Genomic DNA, 18,759 nt, shown 5'->3' with positions numbered 1-18,759 from the left:
CTAGTGATATTATTTTGTGAGGAAAATTGCTTCTTGGTCTCAAGGGCTTATGCTCAAAGATATCCAAATAGGAATCTTCCTGATAAGAGTTTCTTTGAAAAACTTCTTGTCCTATTTCGCCTGGTAGTGTGGTTTATAAAAAACCTATTAGGCAGAAACCTGTCGTTGGAAGTGAAGAAAATGAATTTACCGTAATTGGCTCTTTTATAGAAAATCCATGTATCTACAAGTCATCGTAAAATAATTCAAAGACTACTTCTTCGTTTTTCTACCACTAATTTTGATGTTCTGAATGCTTACGTTGAAATTAAAGGAACATACTTCTACGCTAATTGAAACCACTAATTTAATCCACTAATTGCGAGGTTCTGAATGAAGCTTTACACGGGATTGGTAAATCATTTGTTTTAATTAAATGACGTGAATATGTCATATAAAAACCTGTTAAGCGATTTCAATGTAATTTGAAAATAATTTAGCATGAAACATGACATTATTTTACTATAGTCCGTTAAACTACGATATAAAAGTAGTTTATGATCTACGAGCTAACATTAACTTTGATTTTTTTTCCGCACTGGTATAAAACAATTAAGAGAGAGAGAGAGTTACTGTGGTAGCTTACTGGGAAGGAACTATCAGACACCAATCTTAACAGGAGTTATATATTACAGTACAATGCTTCTTTTTGTTATAAGTTACGATTAAACGTTACCGTGAGAAGAGATTTAATTCTTCTTTAGTTTAAATTACGTATCGCTGGAAATAGTGACATTATATGCACATTTTCCTGTTTTGCATAATTAATAAATAAACATTCAACCGCTGTGAATAAGTATGTCCTGTTGTTAAGTTGTTTAACAATTAGCAATTTAATAAAAATATCTATACAAAATATAAAATAAATTAAAATTATTAGTTATAATAGTTTCATTTAATTATACGAATAGAAATTTAACTAGTACCACTGGAAGTTCTAAATACCACAAATGTTTGGCATATACTTACAGTGTGGTCATTTTAGTGTGCAACATATGAGATTTTTTTTTTATTTATTGTACTACAAAAATTCTTATATTGCCAAAAGTTGGTGCATGTTCGATTATCATATTAGGTGGATTTAGAATGGTTAAAAGTCAAATAGTATACAAGGTAGGGCAAAAAATATAAAAAATGCACAAGAGTAAAGTACCCTTATTTCAAAAAAATCAGCAAACTGTCATTAGGAAAAGTTGTTTAGAATTAAAAGTTATGCCTAAATACCAAAACAAGGCCTCCTCAGTTAAATTATATTTTTCCCTCGAAGGCCAGTGGCGCCAGCGAAGTACTTGCGTGCCAGTGAGACCAATGGCGCCAGCGAAGGACTTGCGTGCCAGTGAGGCCAGTGGCGCCATCAAAGGTCTTGCGTGCCAGTGGCGCCAGCGAAGGACTGGCATGCCAGTGGCGCCAGCGAAGTATTGGCGTGCCAGTGAGGCCAGTGGCGCCAGCGAAGGACTGGCGTGCCGGTGAGACCAGTGGCGCCAGCCAAGGATTGGCGTGCCAGTGAGGCCAGCGGCGCCAAAGATGTACTTGCGTGCCTGTGGGGCCAGTGGCGCCAGCAAAGGACTTGCGTGCCGGTGTGGCCAGTGGCACCAGCGAAGTATTGGCGTGCCAGTGAGACCAGTGGCGCCAGCGAAGAATTGGCGTGGCAGTGAGGCCAGTGGCACCAACGAAGGACTGGCGTGCCAGTGATACCAGTGGCGCCAGCGAAGTATTGGCGTGCCAGTGAGACCAGTGGCGCCAGCGAAGTACAGGCGTGCCAGTGAGGCCAGTGGCGCCAGCAAAGGATTGGCGTGCCAGTTGCGCCAGCGAAGGACTAGCGTGCCAGTGAGACCAGTGGCGCCAGCGAAGGATTGGCGTGCAAGTGAGGCCAGTGGCGCCAGCGAAGTACTGGCGTGCCAGTGAGGCCAGCCAAGGACCGGCTTGCCAGTGGGGCCAGTGGCGCCAGCGAAGGACTTGTGTGCCAGTGAAGCCAGTGGCGCCAGCGAAGGACCTGCGTGCCACTGGCCTCACTGGCACGTAATATACACGTTGTAAATATGTTACACCAGTCAAATTTTGGCGAGAGAAAAACGGCCCTACTAGTTTATCGTTAACGATACCGCACCACACGTTTGTTTTTTGGAAATATTGATTTTTACTGTCAATGATAAAATTTGGATTTTCGTCCGACCACCACCTACAATTTTGAGCAGACACAACGCCAATTGTTGTGAACTTGGATTCATCTCCAAAAAGAAGGCGCTTGTGGAAATCACGTTTTTAGGGCCATAATAAATATTATTCGAGGATTCTGACACATTCTAGATGCATATGAAAGCATCAGAATTAATAAATGTAAAGATGGTATGAACAGATACAACGGTCCAATTCCTTCAAGTTCTTTGTTCCTACTACTCTAGTGGCGGAAATCTAACTGTTACGCTCGGTGGGTTCTGACACGGTTGGCTAGATCTTGCCACGCCCACTCTGTGCCCACTGAGCGAGTATATAAACGCTCCAATTGTAGATTGTATTTTAGTTTATCATCATCTGCTGATGATGCTAACATGGTTAGCGAAACGTGCGTCCAGTGTAAAAGTAAAAGTGTTTTGGTGTATTGTGGTGATTTAGTGTTTTATTTTTTTAATTATTATTATTTATTATAGAAGCAAAAGACGACCTGTTAGTCGATGAACAAATGATATTAACAGAGTGACTGGAAACTGGATTCCTCCTTCTCCTAGGTGCCGTCTCCGTTGAGGTTGGCGACTACTATGGCAAAATCTTCCCTATATTGGGCTCGATGTATTAAAGTATTCCCGTTTGAAATATTTGTCCAATCTCGTATATTTCGAAGCCACGATTTCTTCTTTTTTATTTTCCTTGAAGTATTAGCTGAAGCTGTTCGTATTCTTCGTGTCTCATTATATGCCCGAGGTAAGCGGTTTTCCTTATTTTTGTTGTGTTGACTAAGTAGGTACGGGTGTTCATTCTGGTCAGTGGAAAGTTCAAACTGGATTCAAGTGGCACAAAATAGAAAGAAATGCCTAGAGTTGCAGGAGGCTTTTCTTTAGCAGCAGACGGAATAATCTAAATGATGATGATGACACTTGATCACAGTCAGTGATACTTCTGGTCCAAACATTCGTCTACAGTACGTCTGTCCGTTCTGTAGCTACGGGGTATCCGTGAGAGGGGAAACGATATTCTCTCGATGTTTTTCGTAAAAAATTAGACGACGCGTCCCATCAATAAAAATTCGACAAATTTGCAAGTAGCCAATAAAGTGAGTGGGCGGAGCGATTTGCGGTACTCGTCAAGTCGACGTATAAAATATATTGCTGTTTATTTAAATGTTTTTTGTCCGCATTCCTTTCATAAACACAGATCCAGCAGACGTACTGTAGATCTGCGCAAATTTTGTACAAAATAGCTTGCGTAAACCGTACAAAATAGATTTGCACAGATTATTTGAAAGTGTAAACTCCTGTTTACACTCATTGCATTAGCCGAAGAAGTTAAGTATCTAGGGTTAATTCTGGATAAGAAACTTAGTTGTGGAACTCCTCTTTGGAGAAAACTATACAAAGGTGAGCCATCCTCATTGGAAAATCAGCAGAATTTATGGTAAACTCCAGAAATGACTTCGTTTGAACTACGACTCCGAATATATACGTAATGGTACATTACAGATGTAAAATTATTAAAATTTACACGCGTATACAATTAATGAAATTACTTATCAATAATCTTGACATGATGGATGATATATTTTTTATAAATTTCATACCAGCATAAAAAAAATTTCGATTTTTCGATTAACAAAACAATGGAGTTTAAACTATAAACGATCAAAGCTCAAGGTCACACCTATATAACCTTTATCGTAGTATAATATTAGCTAACACTTGTTGATATATTTACCTTTTCCTATTTTAAAATTCTAATATCGCATATGCGTACATTCTTTTTGTCTATATAACATCATATAACTATTTACACTTTGTATACAAATATTAGTAACAAAATTATTTACTGATTGTCAAGGTCGTCTAACCTTAATCTACATTAGTTTAATTTTGAGTATGGAAAGATTTAGCGGACAGAAGAATAGTACAATTGCGAATAGGTGCCAACAAATTTTACAAGCATTGTACTTACATTTAGACTTTAGAGAGCAGAGCATGGCCAGTACTTTCAAACATTGTGTTTGTCTCTCTGTTAGGAAGAAAAATAAATTTAGAAAAATAATTCGGTTCCTTTTGAAAAAAAAAACGATTATTAATTAATATTTATATTATGTGGTTCAGATACTAACGACAAGAGATTTAAAAAAAATATGATATATCAATTGCTGTTGAACCTCTGGCACAAAAAATATATCCAAATTTATTATTTCAATCTACTTAACTATCTTGTCAAAATGTTTATATTTCGTCAATAATGACATTTATTGATTATTTCGATTTGAAATAACTTTTTTTACCAAGAGATAATTTTTGCTTAAAAATCGCCGAAAATGTATATATTATTATGTATTTTTTCTCTCAGTAGTGTAATACATGTACGGGCTAAAATTTATTACTCTTCAAAATAGTTAAAAAACCTGTAGGTGGCGCTCCCTACAAGTAGGAATAATATTAACATTGGAATTGAATTTGTCATGTCAAAACCATCCAGACACCAATTTTCATCCAAATATCGGATTAGTTCAGAAATTATTTTGAAAAAATCGAAGTCTCCGAAACGAAGCATTTTGGGACACAGTTTTATAGGAACCTTTTTACTTATTTATATTTGCAGAATACTGCTGAAGTTTCTCTAATACAATTCGGACCACCCTGTATAATATACTATTTATGATAATATACAGGGTGTCCCAGAAATAAGTGCAAGTATTTTAAGGGGTGGTAGATCTCGATAAAAAAACATATTTTCTCTTTATCGTTCTTCAAATAAGTCTGAAATAAGGGAGTTATTTTACTTTGAAAATTTAAAAAAAATGATTTTTTGCTAAAATTTTCAGAACCACTGGATATTTTCTGAATTTTTTTTCTTGTAAATTTAATCTATTACCTATGTTGCCATATTATCAAGAAATTATGTTTTTTAACTAAAAACTAAAGAAATTTCCAAAAAATTTTTCAAAAATTTCGAATTTTCAAATTTTTTTTTTCTCGAAAAAACCTTATAGGCATGTTTCTGGGGTTGAACTATATTACCAGTTAAAATACTTGCACTTATTTCTGAGACACCCTGTATTATACAGGATCCAGACCAAGACAAATTTGGGACTAATGAGGAAGATGCATATATTTTATTTTTCGCCAGAAACTGTTCAATTTTTAATTATTTTCACTGTCAACGCAAACGACGCCTCGCGAATTGAAACGATATTCTATTGGTCTGACGTTTATGTACGTATTTAGGTGGCGTACTAAGACATTTTTGTTGCTTTTAGCGTTGATTGAAGGAGCTTTTTATGCTTTTTTGTGCAGTTATTATTTGTATGTGTTGTGTGTTCTGAGAATTTTTTAAGTAATGGCAGATTCCTGGTTTGTAAAAGCACAATCAGATAACTTGCCACAAGTCGATGCTTTTATGTTGGCTGCTTTTATAAATACAAATTCCCAACCTATTGGTGCTGAATTACGAGGAAAAAAACAGAGAGGTATGTAACATTTATTCTTTGTAGTACTGATGCATATTTAAGTATAAGTAGGTACCTATACTGTTACGAACTTTTATATAGTTATAAATATTAATGTTTTTTAATAAATATATTTAATAATTTAATAAATTTATTTTTCAGATCAGGTAGGGAGACGTATGGAGATAATGCTGTAGGTTATGTAGAAGTGAAAAGGGACAAAAATATTTGTTTAGTACGTGGAAAAGTAACTCCAGAGCATAGCGTGAAAAAGAAAGTTTTTTTTATAATTTGACACCCCCTTACCTTTGTTATTTTTAAAGATTGTTTTTTTAAGAAATTATAGGAAATAAATTGTTTATCAATAATGAAAATATTATACAAGGTGTCCCATAAGCAAACGCCAAAATTAAGTTACTTTTTTAAGTGAAACACCCTATATATTTTTGGATTCTTCGGTAGTTTCTAGATATTCTAGATATATTTCATGTCTAATATCCTATACCTATCTTCAAATGTTTACGAAATATTGACAGTTGAAAAGCGAAAAATACCTACAATTTTCTGGACCACCTTTTTTGAGACACCCTGTATATCTAGAATTAGAAAAACCATGCAACTTTTTTATTTAATGTTTTCTTCTAAAACTTGCAGTTAAAGCTATATGTGGGTGTCAAAATATAATGAATAACCCTGTACATTCAAATTTCATATACTTATGTAAGACAATATACATAAATATATGAACTTATATCAAAATGATCTTCACAACAATAAATCGTAAAAATAGAGGATAATTTAACGGTTTTCTTTTCATCTCTTCTCATGGCCTTGGACCATTTTTTTCTGTTTTCGCTCATCCATTACTATTTATAAATATCACTAATTACTAATTATGTATTAATTACCCCAAATAACTAAAATTTCGACTCGGATTCAACAGCGTTTAAAAGCAAACTGTGTAAAATAAACACGCGTCTGGCTCCACTCAACCAGAAGAACGGCGGGTGACGTCACAGCGGCAAGGCGCGGTAGAGAGCGTTTGCCCGGCCATTTAAATTAACAATATTTAATTATTTTATATTAGAGCCATTTCTTAACCGATATCAACGATTTTTTTTTGTTCAATTTGTAATTATATGAACTATTTTTTAAAACCATTATTTAAAAACATGCATTTTCCTCATTGTCCACACCGCAAGGACAAAAGTTTAGTTGTTGCGAATGAGTTTTATTAACCATGTGTGATTTCACTGGTCTTCCACTATTGGCAGCACACGCCATCCATACTGTGCCGACAACTTGTCGTAAAATATACGAACAAAACATAGACACTTTGATCTTTACCGACTCGAGACGGGACATTGAAAAGCCTCCGAATTTTGAAACAAAACAAAAATGAGGCAAAAATGTCGCAGAAATGTATTAAATTTGTCGCAGTTTTGTCGTAAAACAAGAATGTTTCTATCTTGTGTAAAAATTCAATGTCAACGTCATCTAACTCATCATTTTGTATAAAATTGCACTTCTTTGATTGTTGTCAATGACAGTTTAACTACAAAAAAAGATTAATTTCTCCAATTCAAGTAGATAAATTATTTTAAATGAATTAAACAGTAAATCAGGTATAAACAATACGTTAAACCTATTTGATTCTTTCAATAACGCTATACGATATCGTTCCATTTGATGTCGTTTATGTATAGAGAAACTAACACCTCATTCTGCTCATTTACAGTAAATCAAATAAACATGAAGCTGAATTAAAACATTTCCGTGTTAAAATATATATCTTTACATTGAAATACTCATGTCTTAATCTCATCATTACAATCACGAATATTTCTATTTTTATTACAAACAAATACATTTTCTGTTGTGTTACAAAAATAAAATGTAAAAAAAATGGGCAACAAATCTATTGCAGATTACAAAGCTGCTGTCAACTTCCGGTGTATCCGAATATGCCACAATATCGAAAATATTACAAATTAAAACATTGATGTGCAAGAATCCTCCAGTATACAGGGTATCTCATTTTCGTGTGTTTTACAGGGTTTCTCGCTTATGAGTAGAGGTATAAAGATGCGGTTTTCACATTACTATAATTTTAATTAATTTTTTATGACACTAAAGATGCTAAACACATATTTATCCTAACCCTTTTACTTTCTGAAATACAGGACGAAATTGATATTATTGCACTTGTCAACTCCCCTCGTATCTAGTTATCTTCTAACACATCGAGTTTTCTTAAATAAGGCGAAAAAATGCATTATTTATCTTTATAATAGTAAGGCCGGTTTAAATTAGACAATCAAATAAAAAATCGGTAAAAAAACTTTTAAGTTAAACGGTTTTATCTTATGTGCACTGAAAACTTGAAAATAATAATAACAATTAGGTATTTTGAACTTCTAATTCAGAAATGTTTTAGTACTAGGCAGAATATAGCTTTTAGGCATATTAGACTAAAATAAAAACGTGGGGCCCATTAACTATTGCTGTAATACTTTCTTCTATACTAAGTGTGGATTGCATCGACTTACTATAATCGTAACTGGAGATTTTGACAATCAATAACCAGCCGTGGCGGCTTCTCCAGCGAACGCCGAGCTCATGATCTACCAAAGTATAAAGATATGTTTTGCCATAGGTAGGATTTCAGAGGAGCCCCACGTTTTTATTTTAGTCTAATATGCCTAAAAGCTATTCTGCCTAGTACTAAAATATTTCTGAACTAGAAGTTCAAAATACCTAATTGTTATTATTATTTTCTAGTTTTCAGTGCACATAAGATAAAACCGTTTAACTTAAAAGTTTTTTTACCGATTTTTTATTTTCTGGTTTTTAGTATTTAACGCAAATGCCTACCGAATATTCCTCCTTCTATTTAATTCATTTAGTGCATCATTATTACATGGTTTTTTTACCTGATAATTTATTACAATCTAATTCCTCAATACATAGCCCTTCCAGAGACTTGACTCGACTTAGAACCACGTATGCTTGCCCTTCCTCAAACAATTTGGAGCCCAAATACACTACTGCATGGTCGACTGTGCTGCCCTGCATTTTATGGACGGTGGATGCCCATGACAAAATTAAGGGTAACATCCTTCTTTCAGCCGTACCATAATTGAATTTTGCTGGAAACTGTATGGCTTTCGGGTGTATAACGTGTATGCCGTCTCTGCCAAAGTCAATCCAAACTGATGGTACATCTGTTTTGTACATTTGGGTTCGACGGAACTGAGGCCAAACAATTTCTGTAATGTGGCCTATAGCACCATTTACCAATCCTTTTGTAACGTCAATGTTGGACCGCAACATTTTCACAAATTCATCACCTATTTTTTTTATCTGTCCTTCTAACGTCACACAATCTTGGACACAACTGTTCTGGACACGACTACTCATGCCCTCACCTAATACGCCATTTTGTAACGACGTCCATCTTGGATTTTAAATTTTGTCATAATCACAGTGTTCTACTAGTGTAGCCCTTTCATTTGATACCCATATTGAGGGGGTTGTGGAAAAATATAAAAGCCGCCATTTTGTACCGGCGGCCATCTTAGATTTACAATGTTATTGATATTACTATATTGTATTTTCATCGGAACTAAAGGTGTGTACCAAATTTCAGATCAATCTGACAACAGGAAGGTACTTAAATTTCAATTTCTAATTTTGACCCAAATAAACAAACAAATAAATAAATACCGTACGGGTCGAGCTAAATAAAACCGTTTAAAAAATAGAATAATTTATACAATGTCAAATTTTGATTATTGGCTATATCACGCTAGTTCTGTTTGTAAAATTATTGGGCATAATAGCTTTGATTGACAGTGTATTATCTAAAGGCAACGAAATACATGTTCATTTTCAGTGCTGTTTATTAAGATAATACAATAAAAAGCAAAAAAATCTAGTTAAATAAAATAAAGTAAAATCAAAATATTTTATTAAACTATTATATGCATTTTTTACCATATTGTTGAAGCTAAATATAAAGATTATTATAATTTTTAGCAAGCTCATAATAATGCAAGTAAAATAAAAAAGTAATATACAGGGGTTTCATTAAAAAAAACATATATGTTTGAGTCATATTTCGAAAACGACAGCTCCCAACGAAAAACTAGTTACGCCACTGGATTCTACGTAAAAAGCTATACGTTATAAGATAACAAAGATACAAACGAGGTCGAAAAATATGAAGAATTCAAATTCACCCTGTATTTCAGTTCAATCTACTGAGGTTTTCGTTGAGGAGACAACGTCCTGTTAGAAACCCCGATTGTTGTTACTTAAATGAAGGAAAATCTTTGAACTAATGAGGCTAGGACAAATCTGTGTGTAGCATCTTTAGTTCATAAAAAAGAGCAGTAATGTGAAAACCGCATCTTTGTATCTCTACTCATAAGCAAGATATCCAGGAAAACACGAAAATGGACAACGTGTGGACAGATTACCAATTCTTTGGCCAGTACGTGCGCCAGCATATGGATCAACGCACTGGCACATGTAGACTGGCGATAAAACTGACTAAAGTTCATCATAGCCTACCTGCTGTGTAGATCATGCCATTACAAAAAGAATACTGACAATTTGACAAAAGTCTGAATTAATAAAAGAAAGCTTACCTCTTATACACCTAATATAATTGCTGAATTCTTTCTGTAGTCTGTTGGCTGCGTTCTGTTGTCTGGTGAAATTCTGTAAATGTTCGTCGAAGATCTCGTCTGCCGTTCTGTCTACTTTCCCCAAATTTTGTAATATCTGCAACAAAAATTCTAAATTATAACAATGCTATACAAATTAATGCAAATTGATTCAAATACAAAATGCACAGTTTCAATCATTTTTAGTGTGTAATTATTAATGAATAATTAAAAACAAACTATCTGCTAAGAGTAGACAATAAAAAAGTTCTGATTGGCGAAAGTTCCTTATCGGACTTTTTCTCACTCTGTATTTTTATGTTGCCTACCCGTTTCGGACACATTTTCTACATACAGGGTGGCCCATCGAAAACGTTCCGCAAGGCATAACGGCCAGGGTAATTTTTTTTTCAGAAAATTCAAAAACACGTCAATTTTGTTTGTGAGGGGGACAACTTTTGCCCCAAAAATGATTGCAAAATCTTCAACCTTCTAGGTGGGGGTGTCATCCCCCATTTTTTTCAAATGGGAAGGGGGTCAGGTGGTACCGCAATGAAAAGGGCTTTCTATTCTCTATACTTTTCCGTTTCGTTTTTGAAAATCGGCCGAGTCATTGAGAAAATATGTAGGATTGAAATTTGATAACCTAACCTAACTAAACCAAACATTTATCAGAGTAAATGATAAGACTAAATTCCTTCGACCACTTTGCTGTTTTTTCTTATTATTTCTAGATGTTTACGCATTTTTTTCACTTGCCACAAGGTCAAACAATCAGGTGCGGTAGTTGCTAGATAGCTGTTCTGTGACTTGTGCGTTGAAGTTCCTCTCAATATCGTTAAACTTTTTAACAATTATGGTGTACTCACTTGCATAAAAAGTGGAAATAATCGAACTTTATTTTAAAAATAATGAATGTATCGGGTTGCGCAGATATTCAATGAATGCCATCCTGACAAACACCTTTATGGCAAAATTGTTCGCTAGTTAGTAGCAAAATTTCGCGAAACTGGTTCCGTTATGAATAAAAAGAGGCAGAGGGAAAATCCTGTAGTAAATGAAGCTATGGAGGTATTCGTATTGGGCCAAGTTGCCATGGATAGTACGCTGAGTACAAGAAAATTAGTCAATGAGACCGGCGGGAATCGTACAAGTGTCCGAAGGATATTAAAAAAACACAAGTTCCACCCGAAAATTCAGTTGGTACATGAACTCTACGAAGACGATTTTGATCGTCGCTTGCAATTTTGTGAAACTATGAGTGAACGAGTGGCGAAGGAAAATAATTTCCTATTTAATGTGTTTTTCGGAGGAGAGTACTTTCTTTTTAAACGGTGCAGTTAATCGGCATAACTGTCGGTACTGGGCTAAAGGGCTTTTCACGAGGTGCACACACAAAACCCTCAGAAATTGAACGTGTGGGCTGGTATTTTTGGAAATTCTATTTTGTGTCAGTTTAACGATATTGAGAAGAACTTCAATGCACAAGTCACAGAACAGCTATCTAGGAACTACCGCACCTGATATGATCGTTCAACCTTGTGGCAAGTGAAAAAATGCGTAAACATCTAGAAATAATAAGAAAAAACAGCAAATTGGTCGAAGGAATTTATCCTTATCATTTACTCCGATAAATGTTTAAATAAACTTTTCAAATTTCAATCCTTCATATTTTCTCAATGACTCGACCGATTTTCAAAAACGAAGCGGGGAAATATAGAGAATAGAAAGCTCTTTTCATTGCTGCGCCACTTGACCCCCCTTCCCGTTTGAAAAAAGTTGGGGGATGACAGCCCCGCTTAGAGGGTTGAAGATTTTGCAATCAGTTTTGGGGCAAAAGTTGTCCCCCTCACAAACAAAATTGACGTGTTTTTGGATTTTTTGAAAAAAAAATTCCCTGGCCGTTATGCCTTGCGGAACGTTTTCGATGGGCCACCCTGTATAAGGTAAATTCAACATGGTGGGGTCCCGGAAAGAGTGGCCTTGAATGAATTTTGAACAAACAACTGTAACACTTTACCGCCAATTTGAGTCTCTTTACACCATAGCATAACAGAAACTTTTTCGATGTTAAAACCATTACTTTTAATTACTTTTCAAACAACTTGCAACTTGAACCATTTCTAGTAATTTCCGAGATATTTCGTCGTGTATATCTATCGAGAAAGCCGAATTAATATTTCAATATTTCGTCTCAACAGCAGTGACGTCTGGGAATGTAGCTCCGGCATAATAAACGCATAAATTTCGGTTTATTTGATACAGGCCTCGCCATTAATAGTAGTTAGTATTGCCGTTAGTTGGAACCGAGATAATGCCGTTCCGACCAATAAACGAGCTGGGTTAAGATGAAATAGAATATTCATGTCGGTTTTCGACACCTGTGTGACCGCCGCACCAGGAATGCTTTTAGTCTTTTTCGAGTAAAAATCATTTTACGGACCTATGCGGTGTCACGAACTTACAGGTATTTGGGACTTTAATACGGGAAAATTCTAATTAAATAACTTTATCTATTACATTCGGGGTATAATTAAGGTGAAAAAGTAATTAAATGAAACCATTTTTAACGCAATTGTAGATATGAAAATGCCACATTAATTAATCTTGAATACCACATGATTGAATACAAAAACGGCCAAGTTACGGTCAATCAAGTTACCTTAGAAACGACGACCTAAGTCAGTATCTGAGACGGTTTTACAAAGGTTAGTTCTTCACTTCCACTATCAGTTTCGGCACACTAGAACACCTCTGGTTTTTCTCTATTTTCAGCACAGAATCTGCATTCGCTGTTGTTTCTTAGCTTCAATCTGCTGAAGTGTATATTAAGGGGACATATACATACATACATACTGCCATTACTCGCTGACGAGTATTCGACACGCATCAAAAGATGGTCACGCAAGGCATTTTCTTTCATGAGCTTTTCTGTGACTGAAAAGCCCGATTCGTGATGTTATTTGCCGCACTCCATTCAAAAATCTCATTGCTTTGTTGCCTCTTTACTTTTTGGTTGTCGCTCTTAACTGAGTTTACAATTCTTCTCCATTGAGTTCTATTGTAAACTGCTTCTTCCCACTGATTCTGCATGTTAATCCCCTTTAAGTTTTCGTGGAAAATGTCCTTGTACATTTTGAGTTGTCCACCCGTCTACTTTTGAGTTGTCCACTCCTCTTACCGTCTACAAGCTCACCGTAGAGTAGAGATTTTGGTATGCGGTTTTCTTGCATTCTGCATACGTGACCGGCCCATCTTAAGCGGGATTTTGTGACCATGACTTCAATACTCTCGCAGTTAGCTTTTTCAAGGACCGATACGTTTGAGACATGATGGAGTTGTCTAAGGTGTCTCTGTTGCAACTTAGGCCATATTTCCTGTTGTCTACCGACACGAGCATTAAAGTCACCTAGCAAAATGATTCGTTCGTGTTTTGGAATTCGTTGGAGAGCATTTTGTAGGGCTTGGTAAAATTTATCCTTATCCTCAATTTTAGCGTCTAGGGTGGGAGCGTAGGCACTAATGATGTTGATGTAAAATTTGTCTGATATGGGGTACCTTAGGGTCATAAGACGTTCGGAGACACCAATAAGTACTTCTGTTAATTTGGTGGCGATTTCGTTTTTGATTGCAATGCCTACGGCATGAATTCTCCAGTGTGTTGCGGGGTGACCTTTCCAAAAGAAGATGTAATGCTCCTCAGTGAGACTACGTTCACCCGCAAAGCGGGTTTCGCTTAGAGCGGCAACATCTATATTTAATCGGTGGAGTTCCTGTGAGACCAGTGCTGTTCTTACTCTGGTCGATTTCAATTCATCTTGTCCAGTAGAGTGCGGACGTTCCACGTCGCAAACGTGAAACATTGATGTTTTTTGTTTCTCCGATGATACGCTCGAGTAGGCACCCCCTCCCGGAGATCCGATTGAGGGGGTATTTTACCTCCGGATGATGATTTTGTCCCACTCGAATGTTCCATCATTGATGTGTGTTAGCTGCGTGAAAAGGTTTAACTGTTTTGGCTGCAACACGTTTTGGCTGCAACTGCACAGTTTTGGCTGCAACTGTAGCACGGGATGACTATGGCACAGTGAGGACCGCGACGATAGTTTCCTTGTGCTACGTTCTCGGCCGGCTAGGAGTAGTTTACTACTCCACTACTCCTCTTCCCCAGAAAGATGGTAGGTCTGAGGATTGTATAAGGTTATACCGCCTATACTCGGACGTCAGACCCTCGTTTGTGTAAACAGGGCGCACCACGTGAAGGTGAGGTTGACTTTTCGGTAAGCTAGGCTATATGTATCGCTTCACTACCCCTTTTTTTCCACAATAAGGGGCCGTCCTCTGCCGGAAACACTGCGACCTGTGAGTCCTATTGTGCTTGTCCCCTTTCTATATCTGCACCCATTCTCCTATCCCTGTGCCCTGCACTAACTTATGCAGGTCCTTGATAGGATGGGAGCATAGTTCCTCCGGTTCTAGCCTAGCTTTCCCAAATAAAAAGTGTCGCTTGCGATCCAGAGCCTCGTAGTGACATATTATGTGCTCCGCTGTTTCAGAATCTTTATCGCAGAGTCTGCAGCAAAGACTTCCTTGATACAGATTGAGCTTGTTCAGGTAACACTTGATAGCCATATGTCCTGTCAAGAGGCCTGTTGTAATCCGCAATTTATTCCTGCTAAGCATTAGCAGTTCTTTTGCGGTTTTGGAGCTAGGTCCTTGGATAAAAGCCTTGCTGTGCCTGTGCCCCTGTGTGTTTCTCCAGTGGACATTCTGCTTTTCCCTGATTCAGAGATTTAATGCACTACGGGCCATACATTTGGGTATTCCCAGTACTGGCTCTGGACCAAGATAAGATGCCGATGATCCTTGCCTAGCTAGCTCATCGGCTTTTTCGTTGCCTTGGATGCCGCTGTGGCCCGGCACCCAGAATAATTTAATTCTGTTCCGTCGAGCCAGAGCTTCCAGTTCACCTAGGCATTCCCAGACGAGTCTCGACGATACCTTTGGGCTCATAAGCGCCCCAAGTGCCGCCTGACTGTCTGAGCATATATTGATGAGCTTATCTGAATAAGCTCTTCTATTGTTTTCTCTCGCACATTGTAGAATGGCGAAGATTTCTGTCTGGAATACGGTTGAGTGTTTACCCAAGGAAAAGGATAAACTTACCCTTGGTCTTTCCCCAAATACTCCAGCTCCTGTTCCTTCAGCGGTCTTGGACCCGTCTGTATACCAGGTTAGTCCATCCTGAAGGAATGTTATATCTGTCCACATACCTCGATCCATTTTGTTCACCTCGAATGGTTTGTGGTAGTGATAAAGAGGGGTCATCTGGTCCGATCTCATTTGGAGTAGAGGTCCCCCGATAGGATTTCCCATCTTTGAGTGTCCTGTTTCTGTCCTATTTCCCAGTGACAAGACACTTTGTTGTCGATAGAGTCCCATTCTTGCCTCCGCCTGGATCACTATGTGAAGAGGCGGAAGGTCCAGAAGCGCCTCCATTGATGCAGTGGGCGTTGTTCACTACCCTTTGCACCCCTTATTAAGGGGACAGTGTCCTGTTAAAAACCCCATGACAATCCGAAGATTGTTCTTAGTTCTATCTGATTCAGTATTGATAATAAAAAAACTGCAAACTTCCATTGTCTTTATTTGGTTTAATTTAATAACGAACAACAAACTTAAAATAACGAATTAAATACAGCGAGCAATAAAGTAGGTCTGAAAATAAATTTAGCAAAAACTAAAGTACTGTACAACGAACTAACAAACTATTAAACAGAAAAGACAGTTCTTCTAACATTCTTTTAATGTTAGAAGAATGTTTATATTTGGGACAACTAATACATAGCTTAGGATTTACACAATTATGGTAGCATGGAATCCATATGGAAGAAACTGAATCATATCCAAATCTAGAATGCTACTCTATCTAAAATAAAAAACATTCGATCAATGGGTACTATTTATGACCTCTGCATAGTGATGGAAAATTTCCAGAAATATATTTCCTGAAACATTGGAAATGTTTGGAATTATTGGAAATATATGAAATATTTTAAAAAATAAGAAAAACTGAAATATTTATTTATAAAAATCATAACAAAACATCGTAAAACACAAAATGAGTTATTCTTCAAATTAAAAAACAAATTAAAGCTAAATTTGTACAAAAAAAAATATTTTTGACACACTAGTCGAGCAAGAGGCATATCTTCATCGCTGTCATCAGCATCACACTCAATAACATCTTCTTGCCAGTCTACTTCCTCAAAATCTTCAATAGTATTGGAAATAAAAATTGATCTATTGCAGTTTCCTATTTTCTTCAGCAAGTTTTCATTGTGAGATACATAGAGTAGCTTAGCGGCTCTATCATTAGTAAGCCTGTTTCTTTTTTTTGAATGAATATTCGAATATTATAAACGCTAAAACTGCGTTCCGTGGCAGCCGAAGATGCTGGCATCATCAAAATTCGTGAAGCTAATTGTGATAATGAAGATGAAGAACACAGTTCTTTCCACCAGGAGACTGGTTTATCAAAACTACTTTTCCATATGAAGTTATTTCCAAATAATTTGCCACTTCTACAACGGTAATCTGCTATTTCATCTATTATTTCTTGCTCCTTTATATTGAGTTTATTTTTTGATATATTAAGTATGCATTCTATGGCAGAAAGAATTTGGGTTTCATATTTCAAGTTTAGAACCTTGTGATTTTGGATTTAGTGATTCTGCAGCATAATGAATGGGTTTAATAGCAAATTTTTCTCTTTTGTCAACAAACTCCAACAATTCGGATTTTTCTTTGTCGTCAAGTGAGGACAATGCAAGATTATTCTGAATTACCCTTCTAATATCACAAAATGCTTCTAGAGCAAAATGAATGTCGATCAGGGATTCCCCTACGCTACGACCTACGAGCTCGGGCCTTCCCCGTAGAAATGCTAGGTTGCAAATAAGTAGGTGAATCCTCAAACTCGATATATTCACCATATTATATGTTTGTAAAACTGTTCTATAGTAAGTTTAATGTTTATAGGGTTACAAAATATGAAAGATATATTAATAAACATCGGGTTCGAATCGTTAATGACAAGATTTAAGTATTTTTAAAAATATTTCCAATATTCCCAATATTTCCAATATTTCCGAGACACGTTTGGAAATTTCCAATATTTCCATTTACAACACGACCTTTGCACGAGAAACCTGGATACTTAAAACCGATATTATAAGGAAACTGAAGGTCACATAGTGCTCGATGGAACGAAATATGCTGGAAATAATAAAGAAAATACGTAAAAAATAGAGTGAATGCGACAAAATATCCAGGTAATAGATGTGATTCACAGAATAAAATCCCTCAAGTGGCAATAGGCAGGATACCTAGCAGGAAGGACGGACCATAGATGCATAACAAAAATGGTCTTCTCTCGTCCGTTTACTCTCAAAAGAGTATGGTGATATCATGTCTCAATTGCTTGGATCGTTGTTCTCCATCCCTCTCTATCTTGAACGGCTATAGAAGCCTCTTGCAGGCCGTGACCAATAATTTCTTTGGTTTGGTACACCCAGCGCGTCGAAGATCTTCCGCTTGGTCATTTGCCATTAATCTTCCCTTCGATTATGATTTTTTTCCAGTTCATCTGTTCTTCTCGAAATGTGTCCGAAGTACCTAAGGTTACTTTGGTTGAAAGTCTTGTGTTAACTTTCTTGCCTTAGAATTGATACGTTGGTCTGATGTTCTGTGTATGAAATTCGCAGCATTCTTCTGAAGGTTCACATTTCGAAAGCATCTATTTTTCGTCTGTTTGTAGTTTTCAGAGTCCAGGTCTCAGATGCATAAGTAGCGATAGAAAAGATCATGTGTTTTCTAATTTTAATTTGTTGCGCTGGGATATTGCAGAGTCTTTCCATATTCGTGTCAGTTTCATAGTCGAGTTACGAGCTATTGCTAGCCTGCGTTTCATTTCCTCATCACAGCCTCCCTTGTTTGTTATGAGGGATACGAGATAATTGAACTTTTCAACCACCTCAAAACCATCAATCTCCCTGATGTTAGTAGGATTTCGATCTATTATCGTGACTTGCGTTTTCCTTTTTTTGAGCATAAGGCCATGTTCCGCATTGATCTTACTAAACCTTTTCATTATTTGAACAAGTTCTTCCTCAGAACATGCTCGAATTAAGTTGTCATCGGCATACCTAAGGTTTGTGATCTTTTTTCCACCAATCGTTAGTCCGCCTCGCCAGCCCTGTAAGACCTTTCTCATTATGTACTCTCCATAGATGTTGAAGAGTATGGGTGATACTATACAGCCTTGTCTCACACCATGTCTCGGACTAAATGATAAGTCTTTTAGTCTCTAAGGAGAGAACGTTGAGTTTTTCGGAGTTGTCTTCTGATACAGCATGG

General features: G+C 36.6%; 1 protein-coding gene across 2 annotated transcripts in view; it reads right to left on the bottom strand.

The window, feature by feature from the left end:
* The window catches only part of LOC115878470 (amphiphysin), a 168,995-nt gene that overhangs the window by 37,434 nt on the left and 112,802 nt on the right, over positions 1-18,759 (bottom strand). The window contains exons 2-3 of one of the 2 annotated variants that reach the window (XM_030894987.1): positions 10,324-10,459; positions 4,183-4,239 (exon numbers count right to left, since the gene is read on the bottom strand). In XM_030894987.1, the coding sequence (XP_030750847.1) occupies positions 4,183-4,239; positions 10,324-10,459 (193 nt within the window). The remainder of the gene's footprint in view (positions 1-4,182; positions 4,240-10,323; positions 10,460-18,759) is intronic. The other variant, XM_030894988.1, reaches the window with a different exon arrangement.

Source organism: Sitophilus oryzae, unplaced genomic scaffold, assembly GCF_002938485.1.
Source record: "Sitophilus oryzae breed Bouriz unplaced genomic scaffold, Soryzae_2.0 scaffold_1512_pilon_pilon, whole genome shotgun sequence".
Taxonomy (NCBI): domain Eukaryota; kingdom Metazoa; phylum Arthropoda; class Insecta; order Coleoptera; family Curculionidae; genus Sitophilus; species Sitophilus oryzae.
The sequence above is the reverse complement of the archived record's forward strand: the minus strand, read 5'-3'. Positions and strand labels throughout refer to the sequence as shown.